This window comes from Carcharhinus amblyrhynchos, chromosome 1 (assembly GCF_965287045.1).
Source record: "Carcharhinus amblyrhynchos chromosome 1, sCarAmb.v2.hapA, whole genome shotgun sequence".
Classification (NCBI taxonomy): domain Eukaryota; kingdom Metazoa; phylum Chordata; class Chondrichthyes; order Carcharhiniformes; family Carcharhinidae; genus Carcharhinus; species Carcharhinus amblyrhynchos.
Window position 1 is genome coordinate 142,445,915 of NC_137324.1, and position 24,887 is coordinate 142,470,801.

Genomic DNA, 24,887 nt, shown 5'->3' on the forward strand with positions numbered 1-24,887 from the left:
GTGTTTGAAATCCATTATAGACCTCAGAAAACCTTTGTTCTTATTCAGGGTCCCGTTCTGACACTCTTCAGGCCCGCCCCTAGGCAGTGCCCCTGACTCCTGTCCAACAGTGTCCCTGGCAACACAGGGGCTCCAAAAGCCTCATGTACCTAGTATGGTCATAACGTCTATCCAGATAATTAAATGGTGGCTGTGAGAAGATAATTGAAGACCTGAATTGTGCCAGCATCTTCAGCTGCAGAATACAATATCTGATATCAGCATGCTGTTCCAGGATAAAAGACCCACTATGGAAAGCAGTCAGACAGAGTGCTTGGACTCTTTGAGAACATCTTCTGAGCAAAGAGAAACAATGGTTTAGGGCGGGGGCTTCTCCAGCCCCCTTTGCTGCTGCCAGAAATCCCAATCACCTGTTAAATAGGGTGTTATGCCTAAAATAGAATTCCCATTGGGCATGAATGCCTTTGGGATTTACCTGACTGACTGATAATTATGGAAAACCACAGTAATGGGCTGGATGGCCCGTTCAGCAGCTTTGCATATTCACCCGCCTCCCCAGTGGGAACTGCACCGAACAGGCTTTGGTGTATGTCATCACCAATGTGGACCTGGTGTGTTGGACCTCGAAAAGGGTCAGGGAGGTAAGTCTAGTGCCTATGTGCCCATCTGTTACTGCCAGGCTACAGATGTCCACCAAGGGTCCTATGGATTTGGTGGGCTCAGGCTGGGGACAAGGGGTTAACCTCACCCCTGTCCCTCAGGATGGGGGCCTCTTGGCTGGCCTGCTTCTTCTACCCTCAAAGGTTGTTCAGTTTCAGGATGGTGCATTCAGACACTATCCTGGGGTAAAAGACTCATTATTTTCTCCGTCATCCAAAACCATTGAAGTTCCCTGGTCACTTAAATTTCAATGCTTGTCCATAGCTTATTGAAAGTGAAGTTACAGATGGACAGAGTGGTGAAGAAGGCATTCAGCATGCTTGGGTTCATTATTCAGAACATTGAATACAGGAGTTGGGACGCCTTGTTGAAGTGGTGCAAGACAATGGTAAGGCTGCACATGAAATATTGTGTACAGTTCTGGTCACCCTGTTACAGAAAGGATATTATTTTAAGAATGCAGATAAAGTTTACTAGGATACTACCAAGACTTGGATTGAGTTAAAAGGAGAGGCTGGATAGACTGGGACTTTTTTCTCTGGAGCATAGGAGGCTGAGGGGTGATCTTATAGAGATCTATAAGATAATGAGGGCACATAGTTCAGCTAGATAGTCAATATCTTTTCCCAAAGATAGGGGAGTCTAAAACTAGAGGGCATAGCTTTAAGGTGAGGGGGAGAGATACAAAAGTATCCAGAGGGGCAATTTTTTTCAGTGTTTTGGAACAAGCTGCCACAGGTAGTAGTAGAGGCGGATATAATTTTGTCTTTTAAAAAGCATTTAGATAGTTACATGGGTAAGATTGGTATAGAGACATATGAGCCAAATGTGGGCAATTGGGACTAGCTTAGGGGTTTAAAATAAAAGGGCAGCATAGACAAGTTTGGCTGAAGGGCCTGTTTCCATGCTGTAAACCTCTCTGACTCTATGACTATGACTCTATGATGGGAAAAAAATGTCTCAATGTCCTAATCATAAATTGGGGCTCGATTTTCAATATATTTATTTAGATTCCATCAATTGTCAGTGAAATTACTGGTAAGTTAAGACAAGGCTACTCAAAAATTGTAGCATTTGCTTCAACCTCTACTCATAGCAGAGAGAAAAAAGACTCAGTGCTGTATGTTCCTCTTGCTATAGCTATTCCTTTATTTAAAAATGGTCACACTACAAGATCAGCAAGTTTGGCTAGTCCTCTGTTTATTTTATGTACTTTTGAGAAAATATGGAATGTGATTAAATTTTCTCATGTGGAGCACATAAGCTTCTTTACAGTTCATACTTAAACATCTCTTCTATTTTAACAGTAAGATGTTTCATTTTTAACACAAATGAAAAAGATTATGAATAAAGCTAAAAAAAGCCATGAATATCATAGGACATAATTGCTAAAATTTTAAATTTTGCAGGTGACACCAAATTGAGGAAGATGTGAAGGATAGTCAGTACTGAAGAGGATTGCAATAGATTACAAGTTGATAAAAAATTTGAAATATGTGTATAAAACTGCTAAGCTATTTTAATATAGATAAATGTGAAATACTACATTTTGACAAGAAAAATAAGGAGTATTAGAAAATAAGAATTTACACTGAGAGGAGAAAAATGTTCTGAGAATACAAATACACAAATTATTAAATATTGAGATGCAGGCTAACACAACCATGGGCTGAACTTCACACCCTGACCTGGTATTATACATCAGGGATTACTCCAGAGCCAGCTAATGACTGTTGGGCCATTAATCAGCTTGAAGTAAGACCTCCGTGCCCATCGGAGAGGAAATCCCAGTTCCCAGAGCCATTCAAATAGCTGCCTGTTCTCTGGTCACAACAGCGCCCTCAGGAGCTGTGGCCACTGGTGGGACAGCAACAGTTCCTGAAGGAAACATGCAGCAGTGGAGTCAAACATGAAGGTAAATCTTGGGTCTGTTTGGCAGGCCTCAATGAAGTGGATGTTTGATGTGACAGAATTCCTACAATGAAGAAAGAGGCCATTTGATCCACTGGTTTGCTGACTCTGTCTCTCCCTGACCCTATCCCCGGAACCCCACATATGGCCAATCCACCTAACCCACACACATTTGGACTGTGGGAGGAAACCAGAGCACTTGACATAAACCCAGGCAGATACAGGAAGAACCTGAAAACTGCACACAGATAGTAACCAAGAGAAGATCGAGGAATGATCAAATTGGTGTCTTTAAAATTCTGGAAAGTTTTGATAAAATTAACAGAGGCCGGAATTTTCTGACTGGCCATGCTGGTAATATCTTCTGTTCCTGCCGATGGTGCACACCCACCCTAGGTTTCCTAGCAGCGAGGGGTGCACTCAATAGGAAACCCCATTGACAACAGCAGGACCAGGAAGTTCCATCAGCAGCCAATGGCAAGTGTCTCTGCGAAACACGCAGTGGGTTGCGCAGAAAATCCCACTCAGGGTGTTTTTACTTGTGTGGAAGAGTAAAAGTAAGGATTAACAATATAGGCCTGTCACCAAGAAATGAAATATTCAGCAGAGTCCTACAAAGAACAAAGAACAACCCGGCATGGGAAACAGGCCCTTCGGCCCAACGAGCCCACGCCGCCATTTTAAAGCATTTTCCTCCACCTACCTTGCCCTGTGTGTATGCGAATGGTACCCCTACTGTAGCCAGATTCAGGGGAGAATAGTGTAGGGTCAATTTGGTACACCAATCAGCCTAAGAGCACATCTTTGGGGTGTGGGAGGAAACGGGAGCGCCCGGAGGAAACCCACGCAATCACAGGGAGAATGCGCAAACTCCCACAGACACTGGCCCAAATCCATGTATCTGCACAGCTAGCAGTGATAGTCACTGAGCTGTTGTGGTGCCTGTCTGCTGGTCCAGGTTTAAGCACACACATCGACACGAAGTACTAGGCTACTCTCGAAACATCCAAGAGCAGCCCACACACAACCCACCGTGTGCATGCCCCTCGTTTGACAACAAGGTGGACCGACACCTGTGGATTAAAGAGACATAACGTTAACATGTAGTATTACATTTTCAGTATCGACCCGAGGCTCTGTCCCTATTTAAAACCGTCTTATATAACCCTGAGTTAACCCAGAGAGTGGTTAGAATGTGGAACACACTACAACAGGAAATGGTTGAAATAAATAGCGCAGATGCACTTAATTCAAGGAAAGATAAACATATGAAGTAGCAGAGAATGGAAAATTATGCTAATAGAAGTTTGATGAGGAAATTTGGAAGGAGACACAATGGTTAGCACTGCTGCCTCACAGCACTAGGGACCGGGTTTCAATTCCGGCCTTGGGTGACTGTGTGGATTTGCACATTCTCACTGTGGCTAGGTGGGTTTCCTCTGGTTTCCTCCCACAGTTCAAAGATGTGCAGGTTGGGTGGACTGGCCCCTTAGTGTCTAAAGTTGTATAGGTTATGTGTAAGGCCTGAGTGGGTTGCTCTTTTGGAGAGTTGGTATAGAATCAGTTGGCAGAATAGCGTCTTTCTGCACTGTAGGGATTCTATGGTTTAAGGCTCAACTAACCATCAAAGCTGGCATGGACTGGTTGGCTGGAATAGTTGTTTCTGTGCAGAATCTCCTATGTAATAAAGTAAGTATGTGCGCACAGCAATTGCTCGGTTGATCCGTAAATGTACATTGAGACTACAAATTGAAAAATCTTTCTACCAAATCTTGACAATTCAGATTCATGGTAGCATTACTCCAGATGGTGAAATAAACATTCTCCATTATGCTATCTATCTGGGAGGTAACTGCTTTTTTTCTTTTGCAGGAGCATTTTGAATGTCATTATTTGACATTTTTGGTGGTTTTAATAACCAAACTATACACATCCAATAGAACTTGGTGAGAAGGTATTCCAGGATTTCAATGACAGTGATCAAGCTTCCACCACAGAATAGACCAAGTTGACCTCCAATGTCACCTGTGAAAAATAGAAATAATGTAAGCATTAGCAATAAACTATGTATAACTAGTAAATCAGTTTAATTTTTTTCAGCCTATGAACTAAGGCATTTCTGTATTATTTAACAGTTATTGCAAGATTTTGTTAATTGAACATTCTTCCATTTTACACACAATTTTTGTCCAAAAGATTAAATTGAGTAATCCAGCCAAAGGCCTCAAATTTCAAATTATCCTATTAATTCAATTCTCCACTATTGATTATTTGAATACAGATGTAACCCAAATTTTGAGGTAGAAAAATAGTGAGGCTATCAGCTTCACTGTTATTAGAGCTTAAATCAGGCAGCAACTTCTGACATCCACATATGTGCAGTTAATTGTGGTAGTCAATTCTGTTCCTACAGGAGCTTTACACTAATAATATCCCTCCCAGAGACTCAGCATCCCTGCACATTCAACAATGTGAAGTACTTACCTATTAAGTATCCATTAAACTTTCAAAAAGCTTGCTCCTTTATAATCTTAATAACATGCTAAATTTTGCTGAAAAAAGACACATATTGTCAAAGCTTTTTGTCTTGTATTGATCAGGAAAATTCATAAAAATACCAAATATAAAGGAACCACAATTTATATATGTCATGATAAGAGATCTGCAAGACATACCAAGCTACAAGATGAAGGCATGCAGAATCGCTGGCACCAATGCACCACTTCCTGAAAGTCAACCCACAGAAAGTGACTGGCCCAGATGGGGTGCCCAGACGAGCACGCAGCTCCTGCACGGACCAGCTGGCGGGGGTATTTGTAGACATTTTCAACCTCTCTTAACACCAATCTGCTATCCTTGCCGCTTTAAGAAGATGACCGTCATCCCTGTACCAAAGAAAAGCTAGGCAGCGTGTCTTAATGACAATTGTCTGGTGGCTCTTGCCTCCATCATTATGAAGTGCTTAGGAAGGTTAGTCATGGAACAAATCAATTCTAACCTCCCAGATTGCCTGGATCCATTACAGTTCATCTATCACTGCAACAGTTCCACAGCAGACACCATCTCTCTGGTCCTACAATCAACCCTGGAATACCTGGACAACAAAGACACTTATGCAAGACTCCTATTTATTGACTACAGCTCAGCTTTCAACAGCGTTCTTCCTTCAAAACATATCTCCAAACTCCATGGCCTGGGGCTTGCCTCTTCCTCTGTGACTGGATCCTAGACTTCCTAACCCACAGACCTCAATCAGTAAGGATAGGCAACAACTCCTCCTCTATGATCATCCTCAACACGAGGCTATGTGCTCATCTCCTTACTACTTATTCACCTGTGACTGTGTCGCCAAATTCCTGTCCAACTCAATTTTCAACTTTGTTGATGACATCACTGTAGTGGATCTGATCTTAGATTATGAGATGGAAACAGGATAGAGATAGAGAATCTGGTGAACTAGTGTGACAACAATAATCTATCCCTCAATATCAGCAAAATGAAGAAGCTAGTCATTGACTTCAGGAAGTGTAGTGAAGGGCATGTCTGTGTCAACACCAACAGGGATGAAGTCGAAATGCTTCAGAGCTTCATGTTTTGAGGTGTTCGCATCATCAACAATCTGTCTGGTCCCTCCATGGAGGGACCAGATAATTAAGAAAGGCCTCCACTTTCTCAGGAGGCTAAGGAAATTTGGCATGGCCTCAATGACTCCCACCAACTTTTACAGATGCATCGTAAAAAGCATTCTTTCTGGTTGTATCACAGCTTGGTGTGGCCTCTGCTCTGTCCAAGACTGCAAGAAACTACAAAGGATTGTAAATGAAGCCCAGTCCAGCCTCCCATCCATTGACACTGTCTACACTTTCTGCTGCCCCGGAATAGCAGCAAGCATAATCAAGGACCCCATGCACCATAGACATAGTCTCTTCCACCTTGTTACGTCGGAAAAAGGTACAAAAATCTGAGGTCACATACCAACTGACTCAAGAACAGCTTCTTCCCTGCCACCATCAGATTTCTAAATGGACCTACCACGCACTAATTTGGCCTTTATCTTTGTCCTGGCTACGACTGTAAGATTACATTCTGCACCCTCTCACCTTCTCTAGGTACATTGTGCTTTGTCTATAGTGTGCAAGAAACAATACTTTTCACTGTATACTAATATATGTAAAAATAATAAAGGATTGGGAGCAGTTTAGAATTCAGCAAAGGAAGACCAAAGCACTGATTAAGAAGGGGAAAATAGAGTGTGAAAATATGCTTGCAGGGAACATAAAAACTGACAGCAAAGTTTCTATAGGTATGTGAGGAGAAAAAGATTGGTGAAGACAAATGTCAGAAACAGGGAATTGGGGGAACAAGGGAAAATGGCTGACCAACTGAATTCATACTTCGGCTCCGTCTTCACAAAGGAGGACACAAATAAGATGTCAGAAATGTTGGGGAACACAAGGTTTAGTGAGAGGGAGGAACTAAAGAAGATCAGTATTAGTAGAAAAATATTGGTGGAGAAATTGAAGGGAGTGAAGGCCAATAAATCCCCAGAGCTTGTTGATTTATACCCCAGAGTACTTAAGGAAGTGGCCTGAGAAATAGTGGAATGCATTGGTGGTCATCTTCTAAGGTTCTATAGATTCCAGAACAGTTCCAGATCAGAGGGTAGCTAATATAAACCCACTATTTAAAAAGGGAGGCAGAGAGAAGACAGGGAACTATAAACCAATAAGCCTGATGCTGGTGGTGGGAAAATTCTAGAATCCATTATCAAAGATTTTATAATAAAACACTTAAAAAACAGTGACTGGATTGGGCAGCATGGATTTTTAAAAATCATTCCTCGGAAATAGGCGTTGCTTGCTGGCCAGCATTTATTGCCCATCCCTAGTTACCCTTGAGAAGGTGGTGGTGAGCTGCCTTCTTGAATCACTGCACTAATTCACTAATGTCCTTTAGGGAAGTTATCCTTACCTGGTCTGCCTTACATGTGACTCCAGAACCACAACAATGTGATTGACTGTCAACTACCCTCTGAAATAGCCAAGCAAGTCATTCAGTTGTATCAATCACAACAAATTCTCAACAAAGAAATGAAACTGGACGGACCTCTTGACATCGACCTAGGCACTGGAAAAATCAATGGCAAAACAAACAGCCCTGTTGACCCTGCAAAGTTCTCCTTACTAACATCTGGGGGCTAGTGCCAAAATTGGGAGAGCTGTCTCACAGACTAGTCAGGCAATAGCCTGACATAGTCATTCTCATGGAATCATACCTTACAGATAACACCCCAGACACCACCATTACCATCTCTGGGTATGTCCTGTCCCACCAGCAGGACAGACCCAGCAGAGGTGGCAGCACAGTGGTATAAGTTGGGATGGAGTTTCCCTGGGAGTTCTTAACGCTGGACCCCATGAAGCCTCATGACTTCAGGTTAGACATGGGCAAGGAAACCTCTTACTGGTCACCACATACTGTCCTCCTTCAGCTGATGAATCAGTACTCCTCCATGTTGAACAACATTTGAAGCAAGCACTGAGGATGGCAAGGGCGCAAAATGTACTCTGGGTGGGGGATTTCAATATCTACCACCAACAATGGCTCAGCAGCAGCATCAGCAATCGAGCTGGCCTAAAGGATATAACTGCTAGACTTCGTCTGCAGCAGGTGGCGAAGGAACCAACAAGAGGAAATAACATAATTGACCTCATCCTTACCAATGTGCTGGCTGCAGATGCATCTGTCCATGACAGTATCGGTAAGAGTGACCACCGCACAGTCCTTGTGGAGACAAAGTCCTGGCTTCACATTGAGAATCACCTCCATCCTGTTGTTGGGCACTATCACCATGCTTAATTGGATAGACTGTGAACCAATCTAGCAACTCAAGACTGGGCAGCTGTGAGTTGCTGTGGGCCATCAGCAGCAATGGAACTGTACTCCAGCGCAATCTGCAATCTCATGGCCCAACATATCCCCCACTCAACCATCAAGCTAGTGAATCGGCCCTGGTTCAATGGACACTGCAGGAGGGCATGCCAGGAGTCGCACCAGGCATACCTAAAAATGAGGTGTCAACATGGTGAGGCTACCAAGCAGGACTACTTGCATGCCAAATGACAAAAACAGCAAGTGATAGACAGAGCTAAGCAATCCTACAACCAACGGATCACTTCTAAGCTCTGTAGTCCTTCCAGTCCATTGGTGGTGGACAATTAGACAATTCACTGGAGAAGAAGGGTCCACAAATATCCCCATCCCCAATGATGGAGGAGCCCAGCATATCAGTGCAAAAGATAAGGCTGAAGTATTCGCACAACCTTCGGCCAGAAATTCCAAGTGCATGATCCATCTCGGCCTCCTCCAATGGTTCCCAGCATCTCAGATGCCAGTCTCTAGCCAATTCGATTCACTCCATGTGACATCTAGAAATGGTTGGAGGCACTGGATACTGCAAAGGCAATGAGCCCTCATAACATTCTGGCAATAGTACTGAAGACTTGTGCTCCGGAATTTGTCACTCCCCTAGCTAAACTCTTCCACTACAGTGAAAACACTGGCATCTGCAATGTTGAAAATTGCCCAGGTATGCCCTGCAGGACAAATCCAACCTGGCCAATTATCGCCCAATCAGTCTACTCTCGATCATCAGTAAAGTGATGGAAGGGGTCATCAACAGTGTTATCAAGCTCAGGAATAACCTGCTCAGTGACACCCAGTTTGGGCTTCACCAGGTTCACTCAGCTCCTAACCTCATTACAGCCTTAGTTCAAATACGTACAAAAGAGCTGAATTCCAGAGGTGAGGTGAGAATAACAGTCCTTGACATCAAGGCCGCATTCAATCGAATGTGGCATCAAGGAGCCTTAGTGAAACTGGAATCAATAGGTATCAGAGGACAAGCTCTCCACTGGTTGGAGTCATACTTGGTTCATAGGAAGATGGTTGTGGTTCTGGAGGGTCAGTCATCTCAGCTCCAGGACATCTCTGCAGGAGTCCCTCAGGGTAATGTCCTAGCTCAACAATTTTCATCTGCTTCATCAATGACCTTTCCTCTGTCATAAGGTCAGAAGTGGAGATGTTCACGGTGATTGCACAATGTTCAGCACCATTTGTGTCTCCTCAGATACGGAAGCAGTACATGTTCAAATGTAACAAGATCAAGACAATATCCAGGCGTGGGCTGTCAAGTGGCAAGCAACATTCGTACCACACAAATGCCAGGCAATGACCATCACCAATGACAGACACTCTAACCACCATTCTTTGACATTCAGTGGTGTAACCATCAATAAATCTGCCATTGTTAACATTCCTGGGGTTACCATTGACCAGAAACTCAACTGGACTCACCACATAAACACAGTGGCTACAAGAGCAGGTTGGAGGCTAGGAATACTGCAGTGAGTAACTCACTTCCTGACTCCCAAAAGCATATCCACCATCGACATGGCACAAGTCAGGAATGTGATGGAATACTCCCCAGTTGCGTGGATAGTTTAACTCCAACAACACTGAAAAAGCTTGACACCATCCTGGACAAAGCAGTCTGTGTGATTGGCACCACATCTACAAACATCCACTCCCTCCACCACCAATGCTCAGTACGAGCAATGTGGACTATCTACAAGATGCATTGCAACAAATCAGCACAGATCCTTAGATAACACCTTCCAAACCCATGACCTCTTCCATCTAGAATGACAAGAGCAGTAAGACACACTGGAACACCACCACCTGCAAGTTCCCCTCCAAGTGACTTACCATTCTGACTTGGAAATATATCGCCATTCCTTCGCAGTCACTGGGTCAAAATCCTGGAATTCTCTCCCAAACAGTATTGTGAGTCCTTTCAGGTCCCGATCAAATCTCCCACCCCGCCAGGAGTACTTCATTCCAGCAGAGTTCAGGCTAACTCCCCACGTTCGGGGAGCTAATAGGAGACTCCGCCGGAATGAAGGGGGGAAATTGGGGCAGCCCAAGGAGTCAGGCGGTGGGGGGGAGTGGTTTCTCGGCACGGGCACCTGGCAGTGCCAGCCTGTGACCCCAGGAACTGCCCAAACGGCAAAATGCCGATGCCCAGGGGCACTTTGGCACTGCCCACAGGCATCTGGCAGTGCCAAAGGGGTGAGGCCTATTTTGGGCAGGGCCTAAGGGTGATCAGTGGGAGTAGGGGGGTGGTCCCGCTACCACTCTGCATTGGGATTGGTTTGGGATGGACGGAGGGCAGTGATTGGGGCTGTCTGGGGGGGTCTATGCGGTGAGGGGGTGGGGCCAGGGGGGATTACCACTGCTGGGGGATGGTGCCTGGGCATTGGGGTGCTCTGGGACAGGGAGGCAGGGCGCTGGGCTGGCACAGGAATTGTTCTGGGATTCGCGATCAGGCTGTGGAGGGGACTGGATGGACAGCATTGTGGGGATCCTGGGCTGGCCAGCGATACGGCTGGCCAACAAATGGGAGTTTGACAGTTCGGGGCCACTGCGCATGTGCAAAACTCCAAAACTGTCAAACTCTGGCGTGAATAGACCCTGCCTCCCCAGAGTTTTTAATGAGATTCATGACTGGGACCTCTTCAGTACACGGAATGCGGAGATTCAGATAAGAAGCTGAACTGTCAGAACAGGTGCGATCTAGAACAGTTTTCCCACTAATTCAGCACTTTTGGGAGAATTGCCCCACTGTGTGTAGTTTTGTCTCCTTATTTGAGAAAGGATGTTTTTGCTCTCGAGGAAGTGCAGAGAAGGTTTACCATACTGATTCTTAGGATGGTGGGACGGAGGAGAGATTGAATACATTAGGATAGTATTTGAGGAGTTCAGAAGAATGGGGGGGGCGGAATCTTATAGAAACTTATAAAATTCTAACAGGAGCGGATAAGCTAAATGCAAGAAGGACGTTCCTGATGGTGGTAGTGTCTAGAACAAGGGTCACAGTCTGAGGATAGAGAGTAGATGGTTTAGGACAGAGATGAGGAGAAATTTATTTTGCCAGAGAGTGGTCAGCCTATGGAAATTGCTACCACAGAAAGTAGTTGAGGCCAAAACATTGAATGTTTTCAAGAAGCAGATAGGTATAGCAATTGAAGTAAAGGGGATTAAAGGATATTGGGGAAGGCAGGATCAGGTGATTGAGTTGGATGGTCAGCCTTGATCATAATGAATGACAGAGTAGACTCAAAGGGCTGAATGATCCCACCCCCCTCTCCATTCCTATTTTCTATGTTTCTATTAGACTTTTAATTCCAGATTTTTATTTAGTTCAAATTTCACCATCTGTAGTGGCGGGATTTGAACTTGGGTCCCCTGAGCATTGCCTGGGCCACTGGGTGCTGGCCATAATTTTCCAGTCTCCTCCAGATTCAGGGGAGGTGCCAGAGGACTGGAGAATTGCAAATGTTATGCCTTTGTTTTGGAAAGATTGTCAGAATCGCCCCAATAATTACAGACCAGTCAGTTTAACGTCAGTGATGGGCAAGCTTCCCGAAACAATTATTTGGGATAGAATTAGTAGTCACATGGAAAAATGTGGTTGATTAGGAAAAGCCAGCATGGATTTCTAAAGGGAAAATTGTTTTTAAGAAATTTGCAAGAGTTATTTGAACAGAAAGGGTTGATGAGGGTAATGCTGTTTATATGGTGTTCATGCACTTTCAAAAGGCATTTGATACAGTACGACACAATAGACTTGTGAGAAAAGAATAGAAGGGACAGTAGCAACATGGTTACAAAATTGGTTGAATAATAGGAATCAGAGAGTAATAGTTAATGATTATTTTTGGGCAGGATGAAGGTTTGTAGTAGTGTTCCCCAGAGGTCAGTATTTGGGACCTTCGCTTTTCCTGATATATGTTAATGATCTAGGTCTCCATGTGCAGAGAACAATTTCAAAGTTTGTGGATGTCACAGATCTTTGTAAGTACTGTAAATTTTGAAGAGAAACATGTCCTTCAAAAGGACATAAGTTTGTGGAGTAAGTATATGAAGTTCCGATGGAGTTCAATGTGGTGAAGTGTGAAGTGATTTGTTCTGGTAGGATGGTCATGGGGAGACAAGGTAAAATAAGGTAAATTCTTAAGGGGGTGCAGAGGAACGTGGGTGCACATGTGCATAGATCATTGAAGGTGACAGGACAGGTTGAGAGAGACGTTAATAAAACATACAGTATTCTAGGCTTTAATAGGGCATAGAGTACCAGAGCGACAGGTTTATGCTGGACAGTAATTAGACCTCAGCTGAAGCATTGTCTACAGTTCTGGGTGCTGCACTATAGGAAGGATATGAATATATTGGAGAATGCAGAAGAGGTTTACAAGAATGGTTCCAGGAATGAAAATCTTCAGTAATTAGGATAAATTGGAGAGACTTGGACAGTTCTCCTTGGAGCAAAGAACATAAGAAGAGATTTTATAGAGAAGTTCAAAATCATGAGTGCAGGTGAATAAAATAGATAGAATAGATAGGGAGAAAATTGTGAAATTCTTACTGTAAAAGAATCAAGAGCAAGAGGGCACAGATTTCAAGTGATTTGCAAAAGAAGCAATTATGATGTGAGAAAAAATATTTTCACATAGTAAGTGGTTCAAGTCTGGAATGCATTGCCTGAAGAATTCTTTATTGAAACCATCTACCCTGGTGGGATATGAACCAGTAATCCCAAAGCATTACCCTAGCTTCATGGTTTACCAGTTCAGTAATCTATAATAGCCATAGGAGGAAGCCAATGCATTATCTGGAAGCGTAGTGGAGGCAAGTTCATCGAGGCATTCAAGAGGGCAGTAGATGAATGTGCAGGGTCATGGGCAAAAGGCAGGCACTAAGTCATGATATTCGTTTGGAAAGCTGATGCAGACATGATGGGATAAATGGTCCCCTGTGCCTTAGCAAGTCTTAAGTTTATTTATCAGTATCACAAGTAAGACTTACATTAACACTGCAATGAAGTTACCATGAAAATCTCCTAGTCGCCACACTCCAGCGCCTGTTATCACAAGTAAGACTTACATTAACACTGCAATGAAGTTACCATGAAAATCTCCTAGTCGCCACACTCCAGCGCCTGTTCGGATACACTGAGGCAGAATTTAGCATGGCCAATGCACCCGAACCAGCACGAGTTTCTGACTGTGGGAGGAAACTGGAGCACCTCGAGGAAACCCACGCAGACACAGGAAGAACGTGCAAACCCTACACAGTGACAGTGACCCACACTGGGAATCGAACCCAGGTCCCTGGAGCTGAGAGGCAGCAGTGCTAACCACTGTGTCACCATGCCACCCTCAATTCCATAATTGGTGGAGTTAAGATACTAATCAATCTGGTTGAATGGCAGAATTGATTCAAGTGATTATATGGTGTGTTCCTGCTCCTGTTCCAATGTTCGCATGCAAGATTCATTTATATTGTTACATGTTCATCTGATTACTTATGTGCAGCACAGCTTTTGAATCTATCGTTCACATATATTCTGACATGGAAAATAGGAGCATTGTTATTATTTGGTATTTTAGTTTAATCATTGTGTAGTAAGAATGGAAAAATGTTTGGGAGAAGAGTGCAACTCACCAATAAGCTCAGTAACTGGTAGTGCCTTCTGCTGCTGAGTCATTTCATAATTGAGGTCCTTGTAAGCTATGTCAATGTAAACAAAGTTTTCCCTAGGGGTGAAATAAAGAATATTTTATTTACAACCATGTCCAACAATTTCCAAACATATTGATAATTTTGATGAGCTGATTGAGACAGCTCTCATTTCATTAACTAATTGGAACCACTTGCAATGGTTCCTCTTCGCATTCCCACCTTATTGTCTCCCAACGATTTTTCCTCAGTCCATCTTATTTCTCATCAACAAGCTTGGTAACATCATTTGATAGCACAGAATTCATTTTCACATAGATGCTGAGAACTCAGCTGTACAATACCACAAACCCTCTCACTCCCCCACTACAGTTAAATTGTCACATTGCTTATCTGACATCCAGAAAATCAACAGAAATTTCCTCCAACTATAAATCAGCACAGTGGCATTGTGGTTAGTACTCCTGCCTCACAGCTCCAGGGACCCGGATTCAAATAGAGGCATGTGTCACTGTCTGTGTGGAGTTTGCACATTCTCCCTTTGTCTGCGTGGGTTTCCTCCAGTTGCTCCGGTTACCTCCCATAATCCAAAGATGTGAGGCTCAGGTGGATTGACTATGCTAAATTGCCCCTACACAACATATGTAGATTAGATGTTTTGGCCATGGTAAACACGTGCGGTAGGGCAAGAGAGAGGGCCCTGGTAAGATGATCTTTCGGAATGTCGGTGTATACTCGAAGGGCTGAATGACCTCTTCTGCACAGTAAGAATTCTTTGATTCTCTGACAAATATTGGGAAAATCTCAGTCATTCTTTCTGCACTCGCCACAACCTCTATTTCTCAGCCACTGGCTCCATTCTGCTTACTAGCAGATTCCCAGGCGAAACTTGAACACTTAAAATCTTGGTGTCACATTTGACTTTGAGGTTGTTCTGACCACAGAACAAATCATAGCATCATAGTTACATTTGGCCCATCTTCCCCTCCCACCATGGGTTCCGTTGCGGGATGAGAAAGCTGAAGTAATTCACACTACAGAATATTTTTTCATGACTGATCATGGAATTCCCACCTCATTAATTATAGGTGCGTGCATTGCGTATCGAGTCTCATAATGAGGCAGGCAGAAAGTTTAATGTTCCGCCATCATGTCCAAGTGCCATATTTAACAGAAGCTGGACAGGTTTTCACTAAAGGAAGAACGAAAGGATGAATAGAAGGCAGCAAGCCATGGCTCCTGCTTCAGTGGCAGACCCCCGGAGCATTTATTGAAAGCTGTTCAGGAAAGTGGAATGTCCTCTATCCTAGGGATGGCTACATGAGGCTATCCAAGGTGATCACTGTGGGATGGAACAGGTAGGCTGAGTTGTCAATGTTCTTGTGGTACAAAGGAGGACCAGCCTGCAGTACAGAAAAAGGGCCAATGATTTAATTTGTGTCATTATGATAAATGAACCTTCTTGCTCAATGTTCATTAACTGGTTGCATCTATCAGTCCCAAGGCTGATTGAATAATGGAGCTAGCACTCAATGTTACTGATTTGATGGTAGTGATCTGATGAGAAGGACTTCGAGAGGAGGCCTGGCCTAAGGTCCATGGTCCAGGGGCACCCCAGCAACACCCAGAGGGTGAAGAGGTTAGACCCATGGAGGCAACTCACATAATCAAGAGTCCACCAAAGAAAACTACCCTATCTACACAGTAGCAACAAACAATGCCATTCAGTTCTGTGCTTGCCCAGAGATGTGGCGACATGGTGGCACAGTGGTTAGTGCTGCTGCCTCACAACACAAGGGACCGAGGTTTGATTATGGCCTTAGGTGACTGTGTGGACTTTGCACATTCTTCCCATGCCTGTGTGGGTTTCCTCTGGTTGCTCTGGTTTCCTCTCATACTCCAAAGATGTACAGGTTTGATGAATTGGCCATGATAAAATTGCTCCTTGGTATCATAAGACATGTGGTTTAGATGGATTTACCATGGTAAATGCGTGGGGTTATAGGGGAGAGAGCCTGGGTGAGATACTCTGTCAGGGAATCTGTGCAGACTTGATGGTCTGAATGGCCTCCTTTTGCACTGTAGGGATTCTATGATTCTGTGGATGAATTGACCTCACTATGGCTGGGAGGAAATCCCATCCCAGTGGCACTCTGCAGCACTCTCCATGGAAAGTATGCCATCAAGGTCTGCTACATCCAACCTGGTGCTTCAAAATCCCTTGTCAGAGGGAGACATGGAGGAGGCTGAGATCTCCTTGGATGATGAAGAGCAGGAAGGGTCAAAGCCTGAAAAGGGATGTGAGAGTTTGCTTCCACTTGAGGGAGATGTGCATGTGCCACACAATTCCAGGAGAAGTAAGGTGCAGGCAATGGGACATGGCAAGATTCCTTCTGTCCCTTAATGTCATACCACAATAGACTGAAAGACCTTTACAACAGTGACATTGAGAGCAAGTTCAGCATTTGGTCTTGCACCTTTAGCCCTCATGATTCACTAGGCCCTGTTCATTAGAATGGTCAGTGCTGAACCCTCCATTGATGCACTCTGGGAAGTGATAGTTGCCACAACAGTGCAGACATTGCATCAAAAAATTTAATGCAGTTATTGGCCACTTTAATGATGCATGATTGAAGCAACCATCAATCCAAAGGTGTGCAGGTTTGGTTGATTGGCTACACAGATCAGACTAATTATATCTTTCTTTCTTAGCTTGTACTAAATATGAACATACAAACATGTGAAATAGGAGCATAAACAGGCTATTAGGCTCCTAGAGCCTGTTCATGGCTAATCTATTTGTGTTTTGAATTCCACATTTGCATCAACCTTTGATAATCTTTGATACCCTTGCCCAATAAGAATCTATTGATAAAAGCAAAAGAGTGCGGATTCTGGAATCTGAAACAAAAACAGAAAATGCTGGAAAATCTCAGCAGATCTTATAGCATCCGTGGGGAGAGAATAGAGTCAATGTTTCAAATCTTGAGGATCCTTCATCAGAATCTATCTAACTCTGCCTTAAGAATACTCAATGACCCATGCCTCCACTGCCTTCTGATGCAGGCAATTCCAAAGGCAACCCTCTGAGAGAAAATACATTCTCTTCTCCTGTTCTAAAAGGGTGACCCCTAATTTAAAAAAAAAGTGGCCCTTAGCTCTGGTCTCATCCAGAAAATGACACGTTCTTTCCACATGAACTTTGACAAGGATTTTATATACTTCAAATATGTCAATAGTACAAGTCCCATCTGTCAACAATTTTCTCTTAAGACAACCCATTCATTCCTGGTAATCCTCCATTGAACCGCTTTCCTTCCTTAAATAAGGAGACCAAAACTGCACACAATGGTTGAGATGTACTCGCACAAATGCCCTGTATAACTGAAGCACAACATCTTCATTTTTATGTTCAGTTTCTCCTGGAATAAAGGATAGCATTTGTTAGCCTTCTTAAGTTCTTGGTGTTCCCGCATATTAACATGTTGTGACATATGCACCACAACATCTAGATCCCCCTGCACCTCAGAATTCTGCAGTTGTTCTCCATTTAAGTAATACTCTGTCTTTTTATTCTTCCTACAAAAGTAAACAATTTTCCAGTATTATATTCCAGCTACCAGATTTTTTTGCTCAATCACTCAACCTGAAACCGTCATATGTCCTCTTCACAACATGTTTTCCCACCTATCGTTTTGTCATCTGTAATTTTAGCTAACGTGCTATCACTCCCTTCTTCTAACTCATTGATACAAATTGTCAAAAGTTGAGGTTCTGGCACAAGCTGCTGTGGGTCTCCACTTGTCACATCCCATGGTCGTGTAGTTTTTGGTGTTGTCAAGAGACTTCAGACTTTGTTAGGATCAAAAAGTATCAAAAGGAATTTTCAGCAATAAGCTGTCCTGGAGTATCAACTCAGATGCTCCAGCCCACGTGTGCTCACTCCATGACTTCCAGATATATTCTGACAGAGATATGTATCCACCCTCTGGAGTGATCATTCAGTCTCAGCTCCCATTGCTTCCTCAAGCCAGGTGACCTTCTTGTTGTAAAGAGACAGACACTTCGGGCAGAATCCTCCCAAAAAATTCTAAGTGTTGAATTCACAGGAAATTTGGAGTAATTTGGTGAATGGAATCGGCTGCCGTCAGTGGTGGTGGAGGCGAACTCGCTGGGGTCTTTTAAAAGACTTCTGGATGAGTATATGGGGTTTAATGAGATTGAGGGTTATAGATAGGTCTGTAGGTTGGTAGGTGATGTGGTCGGCGCAACTTGTGGGCCGAAGGGCCTGTTTGTGCTGTAGTGTTCTATGTTCTATGTTCTATGTTAATTCATGTTTTTTTTCAGTGGGAGTTCACACTAGAATCTCCCATAATCTGTGCACTGCAGAGGCCACTAGCATGAATATTATTAAATTTCAGGGGGCAAAGCCAAGCCAGCGGGCATCTGTACATGCGGAGTGGTCCTGAATTGTCAGCCTCCTCAATCGCTGGTCAGCCTGGGACCCCCCTAGTGCTGCCCCCAACACCCCCACAGCCCAATGGTCGCTCCCCCGACAATTCCCGGCACTCATGATGTCCCGGACCGCCCGGATCTCCAGCAGCAACCCCCTCCATCCCCACCTCCTGCAGTGCCAATCCTTTCCACCTCCCTGCATGCAGGCACCCCTGCAGGCAGATCACCTGTGCCCCTGGCAGACATCTCTGGCAGAAACCCCCTGCCAGCAAACAATCCCCAGCCCACCCGATTGCTGGCCTCCCTCCTGCCCCTATTGATCCCAATGCAGAATGGCAGTGGGACCTCCCACCCCCACTGATCATATCCTATGTCCTGCCTCCATCAGGCCCAGCCAGAGCATCGCAGCCTTTGTCATCTTATAGCCAAGATTCCAAAATGTCTATAAGATCAGATTTATTTACTTTGATGTGTGCTATCAATTCACTTGCCTGCTTGTCCCTTTAGCTGCCTCACTTACTATCATATCCTCTTAGAATCATAGAAACCCTACAGCACAGAAAGAGGCCATCTAGCCCATTGAGTCTACACCGACCACAATCCCAGCCAGGCCCTATCCTCATATCCTTCCACATTTATTTGCTAATCTCTCTAACCTATGCACCTCAGGACACTAAGGGGCAATTTTAGCATGGCCAACCCACCTAAAGTCATCTTTGGACTGTAGGAGAAAACTGGAGCACCCAGAGAAAACCCACGCAGACACAAGGAAAATGTGCAAATGCCACAACAGACAGTGACACAACCAGGAATCGAACCCAGGTCCCTGGATCTGTGAAGCAGCAGTGCTGACCACTGTGCTACTGTGCCACCTTACTCTTGACCTTGCTGATAACCAAAGCAGACAGTAGTGGAGGAGTCTCACCCATTACCAATCTTCGGTAACCGAGAAAGTGCCTTTTTTACCTCATCAATTTAAATTTGCTAATATTTAGTTCTCAGCAGTTTTATAAATAATTGGGCATTGTTTGTATTACTGCAACAGGTAAACATTTGTGCAAGCCAGGTTAAAGCAATAATCTGATTGGTGATAGGTGAAAAGGACTGAGCAGTAGAATTTTGCACAATCTCAATTTTATCAGGGTAAAATGTGAGAGGCTTTTGAAACAGTTAAGTTTATAGGTAACAGTGATATGACTGCAAATTTCAGCCACAGATGAGCCGAGGCAGAGTAAAGAATGATAATTTTGCAAAAGTGGAAATAGATGCTCTTAGTCATGAACAGGATCGTATAAATCTTTTACTAAAGATTTCCATGGAGAGGAACACTCAGAGTTTTAACATGGCAGTGTAAAAGAGAGGTAATGTTCCAGCAGGTCAAAGATCAGCAAGGGACATGACAGGAGGCAGGTAACTACACCACAGTGAAATCTAGAAGCTGAACTGCAAACACTATGCAACATAAGAGGGAAGGCGAAATACCTGGACATTTTTTCCAGAGGACTATTATACTTTGCGGACTTTGCTTTCATCCACACAGGTTGTGAGCACTTATATCCTGTTTGACAGTTGCAATATTGCCATCCCTTCTCCTCTCCTGTGTTTCCTGTTCATTTTTTTTAAAGACCCCCACCAAAAGCAGGGCAATAAAAAATTAGTTAAAACTCTGAGTGTTCTTCTCCACAGAAATCTTTAGTAAAAGATTTATACGATCCTGTTCATGACTAAGAGCATCTATTTCCACTTTTGCAAAATTATCATTCTTTACTCTGCCTTGTCTCAACTGTGGCTGAAATTTGCAGTCATATCACTGTTACCTATAAACTTAACTGTTTCAAAAGCCTCTCACATTTTACCCTGATAAAATTGAGATTGTGCAAAATTCTACTGCTCAGTCCTTTTCACCTATCACCAATCAGATTATTGCTTTAACCTGGCTTGCACAAATGTTTACCTGTTGCAGTAATACAAACAATGCCCAATTATTTATAAAACTGCTGAGATCTAAACATTAGCAAATTTAAATTGATGAGGTGAAAAAGGCACTTTCTTGGTTACCGAAGATTGGTAATGGGTGTTTACTGCCCTGTAGAGATAGTACTTTAGCAGAATAAAAATGTAGCCAGCCATAATGTTTGCTTAGTCTTGATGAGTAGCAGTGGACAACCTCTGAGAGATCAAGGCTATGCAAATAATTGTTAAGTACACGGGAAATATACCTTGGTTACAAAATATCAAACATTTCAGAGTATTTGCAATGGACCATAAAATGTTTAATCTGAAGAGCTGTTAAATGGCTTCAGTACTGTCGTCATTGATAACAAACTGATTCTTCCAATTTCTAGAGCAGCATATATTTTCAACTGACAGGTTTATTATATTCCATATTCGCCCAGTTCTGATCTGGTCACTTTACATTTCAAATTCATCCTTTACACTGTAAATATGTGAGTGTTACAGATATTGCCATTCCACCTGTGGACTTTACCCAAGGCCTATCGAGGCCATTAATATCACAAATGTATTGCTGGGTCCTAAAGATGAACTATAAATAATTGGTCTAATCAGATGTTCTGCTTATGAAAGCTATTTATATTTTCCAGCAATGCTGTTATACTCCTGGCTGGTTTAGTTCAGTTTGCTGGACAGTTTGGTGGCACGGTGGCACAGTGGTTAACACTGCTGCCTCACAGCTCCAAGGAACCAACTTCAATTCCGGCCTCTGGTGACTCTGTATGGAGTTTGCACATTCTCCTTATGTCTGCATGGCTTTCCTCAGAGTGCTCCAGTTTCCTCCCACACTCCAAAGATATGCAGATTAGGCAGATTGGCTCAGCTAAATTGATCCTTGGGGTTACAGGAATAGTGCCTGGGTGGGATTGTGGTCAGTGCAGATTCGATGGGCAAATGGCCTCCTTCTGCTCTGTAGGGATTCTATGACCTATGATTAAGCTGGTTAGTGATGCAGAGCAACAGTAACAGCATGATTATAATTCCTATACTGGCTGAGCTTATTCATGAAGGTTCACCTTCTCAACTTTACCCCTTACCTGAGGTGTGGTGATCCTCAAGTTATATCACCACTATTAGCTTTCCCCTCATTGGGGACTGCAGTCTATGGTCATCTGTGATTATGGTGAGTTTATACTCCAGGTGAAAATAGATGAAACCATCATTACCATGCTTTGTATCAGTGCTTATTTAGGTAGGACAAAATGCCAGATACTCAGGTGCTCACTTGAGCTGACATGTCAAGCATCTACAACATAGCTAAAATGCCTAACACTTACTAATCAAAGTGAATATAGAGAGCTTGAGTCTGGATTGCACTATCATGGCAATCGAAGGAGGCACAATAAGAACACACTGAAGGCTTCATATAAGCGTACTGATATTGACTTTCGGTCCCGGGAGAGGCTCAACTAAGTTTGCTTCATCTGACATAACCAAATAAAAAGAAGTGTAGTCTCCTTTGAAAGTAATCCTATAGAGGCAGAGAGAAAACCCAAGAGGAAATCTGGACCAGCAACTTGTCTAAAGCTCAATCATTTGTGATACCCTCTCCTGTTTGCACAGTACATCCAGATTCATTGAGGACCTCACAGCAGAAGCCATGAACCCCAAAATTTAGCTGTGACTCCCTGGTGGCTCTCTTCAACATTGTTTGCAAACACTGTGATGCCAACTTTGAGGGATGGAACAAGGATGTCCTCTAGCCTCACTAGCCTGGGAGCGGTTTGTGGGGTGGTTTGTGCTGCTGTGATTCAAAAAAAGGAAGGTACTGAAGTGCAGGAAGAGAATGATTAAGCTGCAATATCAGAGTAAGTCAGCCATTTGCTCAGTCCAAACTCACAGTCTCATAATGGCATCTGGTACACAAAGAATTAAACTCCTTAGGGATCTCCCACATCTTCGTGGAAGAGATCAGTATCGAATCCACCATGCTGCACAAACAGCATCTTCAGTGTACACAGTCAGCAGGCGTGTTTCCCAAGCCCATAACAGGAGGAATGACAGACATCCAGGAACTCTTCCCTAGAGTTGGACGCAGCTGAGTCGGCAAGAAAGGACAGGCATCGCTTCTGTGCTAAAAGTGACATTGCTTCCCTCATTAAGTTAGTACAGAACAGGGAGATGATGGCTTAGTGGTATTATCACTAGCCTATTCATCCAGAAACCCAGCTAAGGTTCTGGGGATTTGGGTTCAAATCCTGCCACAGCAGATGGTGGAATTTGGATTCAATAAAAAATTTCTGGAATTAAGAACCTACTGATGACCATGAAATGATTATTGAATTTTAGAAAACCCCATCTGGTACACTATTGTCTTTAGGGAAGGAAATCTGCTGTCCTTATCTTGTCTGGACTACATGTAACTTCAGAGTCACAGCAACTGCTCTTGGGCAACTAGGGAATGGCTATAACTGCTGACCAGCTACCATCACTCATGTCCCATGAATAAATAAAAAAACAGTTGATCACATCCTGACATTCACTGTGAGTGACATGCAGTGATACATTTTGCCTGCTCATGAACTAAATCTATCGTCTCTCTCTTACAGACACCAGCCAAACAATCATCCCTAGCCCACATCAGATGAGGATCGATTTGGTGAATTTGATGAAGACCTGTGTTCACCACTGTGTTCACCTGTGCCCTTCACCTGTACAAAGACACACTTCAGTGGATTAGATTTAGCTGAGGCCTGGAGTCACTGCAGCAGTCAGAGGCAGTAACAGCCCAGGTCTCTGACACTTGGAGGACTTGCTGAGACCAGATATTTGCTGAGTTGGAGTCAGGTGATGAGCCTCTGCACCAACCATGGCACACATGCTGGAGATACAAAGACAGGTGGTGGAACATTGGCCAGAGTTGTGAGAGGCCGGCAACAGATTGACATGAAAGATGAAGGGGTCTGTCTGTGTATGTCTGATGTGGCTCTGACATGCAAGTACCTTGTAGTGCTGGGAAAGATGGCAACTGCCTTGGAGATCTTGGTCAACAGGTTCTGCAGGATTTGCACTTACACCTGCATTCCATCATTCTGGACGTAAATGGGACCCATCAGTGGCTAGGCAAGAGAGGAATGGAACTTTCTGACAATTCTCCAGTTGCTTTTCTCCTCAAAAGGTCAGGAAGGGCTCCTCAAGCAACTAAAAGGCCAGTTATCTAGGAGAATCTGAGACTGTCCAACCAACCCCAATTCCTATCATCTTGAGCTCCACAGCTGGAAACACAAAGCAGGCAACACCTTGCCCCTCCACACCTTGACCCTCAGAAGTCATCAAGGCTATCACAGATAACAGGGCATAGCATGCTGCCTCCACCTCTGCTGTGAATGTTTTTTCGAATTATAAGATCCTTGTCAGACCCCACTTGGAGTACTGTGTGCAGTTCTGGTCGCCTCACTACAGGAAGGATGTGGAAGCTATTGAAAGGGTGCAGAGGAGATTTACAAGGATGTTGCCTGGATTGGGAGACATGCCTTATGAAGATAGGTTGAGGGAGCTGGGACTCTTCTCCCTGGAGAGACGAAGGTTGAGAAGTGACCTGATAGAGGTTTATAAAACGTTGAGAGGAATAGATAGGGTGGGTTCTCGGAGGCTATTTCCCAGGGCTGAAATTGTTGCTATGAGAGGACACAGGTTTAAGGTGCTGGGGAGCAAGTACAGAGGAGATGTTAGGGGTAAATTTTTCACTCAGAGGGTGGTGAGTGAGTGGAATCGGCTGCCGTCGGTGGTAGTAGAGGCGAACTCGCTGGGGTCTTTTAAAAGACTTTTGGATGAGTACATGGGATTTAATGGGATTGGGAGTTACAGATAGTTCTATAGCTTGGTATGTATAGATATGATCAGCGCAACTTGTGGGCTGAAGGGCCTGTTTGTGCTGTTCTATGCTCTAGTGCTCTATGCTCTATGCTTCTAGTGTTCTATGTTCTATGCTATGTTTTGGTACTTTGTTTCTAATCAAAAAACCCAATTCAAATCAAGTCCAATCATGAACCCCCCCCCCATCTGAGGGACAAAGAAGATCCAAACTCACAGGACAAGATTTTGCATTCCATCTTGGGCTTGATCAAACAAGATGCAAACTGACAGAATGAGGCATTCCACCACCACCACCAACCGCTACCCCACTACCCCCCTTGCCCCCCACCCCAGCACGAGGGTTTGATCTAATGCTTCATCCTAGCCAAAAGGCCGATATGGCGTTGAAAATTTACATCAGGTGAAACCTCAGTTTAACTTCATTGTTTATCCTGGTTCTTTACTCTACCCTA

The 24,887-nt window shown here is 43.8% G+C and overlaps 1 protein-coding gene across 1 annotated transcript in view; it reads right to left on the bottom strand.

The window, feature by feature from the left end:
• Positions 1-4,408: 4,408 nt before the first annotated feature.
• The window catches only part of LOC145341381 (bile acid-sensitive ion channel-like), a 77,129-nt gene continuing 56,650 nt past the window's right edge, over positions 4,409-24,887 (bottom strand). Inside the window, exons 8-9 of the mRNA XM_080186356.1 lie at positions 14,137-14,228; positions 4,409-4,596 (exon numbers count right to left, since the gene is read on the bottom strand). Of these exons, the coding sequence (XP_080042482.1) occupies positions 4,409-4,596; positions 14,137-14,228 (280 nt within the window). The remainder of the gene's footprint in view (positions 4,597-14,136; positions 14,229-24,887) is intronic.